The following is a 495-nucleotide window of genomic DNA, read 5'->3' on the forward strand; positions in this document are numbered from 1 at the left end:
TCTCAACATCCACCCCTGCTCCCGGGCTCCAGAGCCAGCGTCACCCTGGGTGTGAACCCGGCCACAGCCCACTGCTGGTGACTCACTCCTGGGGATGCTACCGACTGCCCTTGAGCAAGTGACACAGACGCTGGGTCACGTGACCACTGGGGAGTGGCCCTTAAGGGCTCCCTGTCCAGGGCCTGATGCCCAGACAAAAATCTCCCAGGCTCTCTCTAGACTGAGGATCACCCCGTGTCTGTGGGTCAAGGTAAAAAGTCCCAGGACAGCAGCTCATATTCAAAGCCCCCCTGGGGCCCCAGATCTCGAGGGTCTGGCTCACGATCTTGAGGGTCATGAGACCCCAGCCATCTCGTCCTTCCGCTCAAAACGCTGGGTCCAAGGGGCGAACCTCACGAGCCCCGAGGGACCCAGACACCCTGTGCTGTGCCAGCTAGGCCCTCACCTCTCCAAAGACGGGCCGGACCAGTGTGGACAGGCACTGCGACCTCGGCT

General features: G+C 62.2%; 1 protein-coding gene across 1 annotated transcript in view; it reads right to left on the reverse strand.

Annotated features, from left to right (window-relative positions):
* Positions 1-495, reverse strand: part of STK25 (serine/threonine kinase 25) — a 9991-nt gene that overhangs the window by 1430 nt on the left and 8066 nt on the right. The window contains 1 exon segment of the mRNA XM_010832893.1: positions 446-493. Within this exon segment, the coding sequence (XP_010831195.1) occupies positions 446-493 (48 nt within the window).

The sequence above is a fragment of the Bison bison genome, unplaced genomic scaffold (genome assembly GCF_000754665.1).
Source record: "Bison bison bison isolate TAMUID 2011002044 unplaced genomic scaffold, Bison_UMD1.0 scf7180017862692, whole genome shotgun sequence".
Taxonomy (NCBI): Eukaryota; Metazoa; Chordata; class Mammalia; order Artiodactyla; family Bovidae; genus Bison; species Bison bison.